The sequence below is a fragment of the Antechinus flavipes genome, chromosome 1 (genome assembly GCF_016432865.1).
Source record: "Antechinus flavipes isolate AdamAnt ecotype Samford, QLD, Australia chromosome 1, AdamAnt_v2, whole genome shotgun sequence".
NCBI lineage: Eukaryota > Metazoa > Chordata > Mammalia > Dasyuromorphia > Dasyuridae > Antechinus > Antechinus flavipes.
This window is the reverse complement of record NC_067398.1, coordinates 651,880,481-651,884,310: the sequence shown is the minus strand read 5'-3', so window position 1 is coordinate 651,884,310 and position 3,830 is coordinate 651,880,481. Positions and strand designations below refer to the sequence as shown.

The window sequence follows — 3,830 nt, the reverse complement described above, 5'->3', positions numbered from 1 at the left end:
TGAACATGCGTTCAAGCCTTCAAATTCTTTTGAGATACCTTGTGACACCAGTCTCTGATCCCAACCTCTTGGGGGCCCTTCCCAACTTCTCAACTTCTCAACACAGCATTCCCACACATCAGGATTCTTGTTGCAGATCCTGTAACAAAACCAAAGGTAATTTTTTGAACACCAGTAGGGCTAGAAGTTAGACCTGCAGGCAGAGTTATTCTGGGTGAACTCCCTTCTTTTGCCCAAGTTTACATCTGTTTGCTTCATGCCCCACCCCCTCCTAGGCCAGGGAGGGGGATGGGCAGACCACACTGCTTTCAGCTGCCTACTTAAAAACACTTCCCTCTGGGCAGAACTCCTTTCTACACAGACATTGTCAGCCCCGGACCACAGTTGCAGACTCCATCCTTCCTAGAGAATCCTGCCAGACTCAGCAACATGTTTGCCAGGACCCTCTCCACTCTTGCCAGGCTCTACCTCCTGGGCATGTTCCTCTCCATTCTCCCAGGTGTCTATCCTGTTCTCACAGCTTCTCTCCTCTTCCTCCCTCTCCTCTATAGGGCTGCAGCTCTAGTTAGTTTCTAGATACCTCTATCCCGATCTCCTCCCTTGCCTCTCTTCTGCGGTGTTAAGAGCTATGAAGTTCAGCTGCTTCTTCTTCTAGTTGCTTGACTTTTCCCAGGTAGCCTGGGTTAGAATTAGAATTTCTAATTTGCATCCAGCTCTCTCTGCCACACTCCCTAAGCTCCCCTTCCCATGGAGGCTTTGTGTCGGGCTTACTGTCCTTGGTATGTCCTCTGCAGGTTCCCAAGCCCAGGTGCGGCTAGTGGAGACAGGAGGAAAAGTCACACATGAAGGCCAGTCTGTGACCCTGACCTGCAAGGCCTCTGGCTTTAACTTCAAGGAGTATTCCATGTCCTGGCACTGGAGCTCAACGGAGAGCCTCAGGGAGCTGGTGGCCAGCATCAACTGGTATACTGGCAATTACAAAGAGTACAACCCCAGAATTAAAGGCAGGGCTTCCATCGAGAGGGACAATGTGAACAAAATTGTCTCTCTGACCTTGAGCCCGCTTCAAAAGGAGGACTCAGGCACATACTACTGTGCCAGACTCACTCTGCTAGAGCCCAGGCAGAGACCTTGACACAAACCTGGGATTAGAGCCCCAGATGCTGCTGCTGTGCTGTGTGGTGCTCTATAAGTATGTTCATGGGGAAAGGGAGAAATAGGTTCTCTATGTGTATATTTGTGGGCATTCAGAGAAGGGAAGAGAAAGGATCTTTCTCTCTCTCTCTCTCTCTCTCTCTCTCTCTCTCTCTGGGCATATGTGCATGCATATAGGGAAAGAAAGAAATAGATTTAGAGTCAGGACTTGTCCCCTAGTTTTCACTGTTCCTCTATATGTTTATGACTTCAGGCACTGCTTCAATCTCAGTTGATGGCCTCCGCTACCCTTCCTCATGGTACCAGTGTGGTTACATTCCCTCCTAGGGCCACACAAACCCTCCTTGGGAGGATTCCTGAAAAAACATTCAGTGACTAGGAGCAGATAGAAGTCAGGCACATCCTTGGTACCATGCATCTCAACTATGGGGCCAAGCAGGAGGAGCAAGTCCTTTCATTTTGGGGAATCTCTCAGCCTGGAAAGACTCTGAGCTCTGAGAAGCTCAAAGAAACTCAGAAAGAATTGTTTGGTTCCTGCCCTCAGGAAGCCTTTCCCACACTATTACCTTGTGAGTTAGGAGGTACAAATAGAAAATATTTGTTCATTTTGCTGATGAGAAAATTTGGTTCATATGAGGGAAGAGATCCACCTGGAGTTACCAAGCTTAAGCAGTGGAGACTCAAGTTTGCTCCTGAATCTCCGGCCTGTAGGCCTTATGCTCCTTCCATTATACCTTAGGTCCCTTAGACCAACTCCAGACAGTGCACTGATCATTTGCTGTCATGTAAGATCTCAGGAATTCTCCTTTTTTGAGTTTTTTCAACCTCTGATTTGGATTTGGGAAAGGGAAAGACTCCAAAAGTCCTGCCTTCTTTCTATTTGTATTATAATGTTGTTGCCAAGAAAATCCTTTTGGGGCTTTCTGCTCCAGAACTTGGACAGTTCTGCAATTCAGTATGCTATATAAGGTTCAAATGAAGGGGAATACACATAGCAAGGAAGACCCCAAGGAGAGATGCCCATGGACACTGGACCCCTCTAGATGTATCTTTCCAGAGCACTTAAGTTCCATGAGGCTATTCTATCCATCACCTATCCGTCTGCTAAGGACTGTCACATTCTGCATGTGCCACATGATTAGAGCCAACCACTAAATATCATCAATGAAAATTGCTCCTGCTCCTCCCAGTCTTCCTGTTAGCTTCAGGAAACAGTGGTGTGGAAGACAGGTTGGTGCCTTCCTCAAAGTTATTGGTAGCAGCTACTTCTTACTCCCAAAGCTCAGTTCTATTGTCTGTCCTACTGTACTACCTCTTATGATAGTATTTATGGGCCAGGGATTTCAAAGAATTCCCTGTAGTGATGGGAGGGAAAGGGAAAAGACATTACATCTTGGAAAATGGAAAAGGATAAAAAAGGGATTTAAATGGGAATTGAATGAGCAAAAACTCCCAGAGACCAGTCATTAAGCCAACATCCATAAAACCTAGATTATTCACTTTCTGCTCACAAATCTGCAGCAGTTTCTATAGGATAAAGACCAAATCCCATAATTCAGCTTTGAAAAGTCCTCCTTTTGAGACTTACATGAACTGATTCTAAGTGAAGGAAGTAGTGTTATACCAAGATATAGAGAAGAGTTGAGAAATATTAATTTTTAATCAGATAATTTATTTATGTCGACTGACCACACAGAATTAGCATCCAGAGCATGTGGTGGTGAACAAAAAGAACATGGGGCTTTTTATAGGGTTGACAGAGACCAGAAAACAGGTTAGTCTGCTTCCTTATCTGACATCTTTGCAACTGTTATTAAGGAAATACATCAAAGACCAGGACAGGGAGACAGTGGTCTTGCATGAGATTTCCATTGCCATTCTTATGCCAAGGATGGTTTTGACAGAAAAGGAGACAAGGGTCTTTTTAGGTGTGTAAAAAAGGGTTTAGGATTGCTGGGTCATTTTAAGTACTCAAACCCAATATTCCTGGAGGGGTTGGTGCTATGGTCTATAATCCAGGTTTTATCATTTCCTCGTTCTTTTTAGGGGAATTCAAATAATTGAATCAACATCATCCTCCAAATAATTTAGAAGTGGCAGTACCATAATTTTCATTGATTCAGCCTGAGACCGGATAGCTCTAACAAGACTAGAAAAGATGCAGAGACCTATATTGAGGGCAAGGAGAAGGAGAAACAGTGGTAGCACAAGAGATGAGATCAAAGTGGTTAGCCATGTGGAGGAATTAAAAAGGGACTGGTACCAGATCATCTCCTGACCCTGCTCCACTGATGTGTATTCAAGATTCTTATGGACAAAAGCCAGGCTCTCCCTGATGATCCCAGAGTTGTTAGCATGAAAATAACACGTCTCTTCCCAGAGCAGTATAGATGCTTTAAGGAACAGTAATTTTACCTGCCTCTCAAACCCAAGGAAATTAGAGTGTTCTAGATAGCCTCAGTCAAGATCCACCAGTGCACTTAACTCACAAGAACTCATTTCACTGCGGATGAGGGCCATAGTACCAATAGCAGCAGAGTTCAGCAGGTCCAACCCCACCAAAATGTGGATGAGAACTGGGACAGCGTCCTTCTTGAGCTGATGAGTCAGTGGGAACTCCCATGCTTCTTTTCCAGGGAGTAGTGAGTTTCGAAGAAAGACAGAGACTAGAATGC

General features: G+C 45.0%; 1 gene segment (V, D, J or C); it reads left to right on the top strand.

The window, feature by feature from the left end:
* The first annotated feature begins 272 nt into the window (after positions 1-272).
* LOC127548014 (Ig heavy chain V region 914-like) lies at positions 273-1,135 on the top strand. The segment is given in 2 exon segments: positions 273-499; positions 795-1,135. Coding segments are annotated over 2 exon segments (411 nt in total).
* The last annotated feature ends 2,695 nt before the right edge of the window (positions 1,136-3,830 follow it).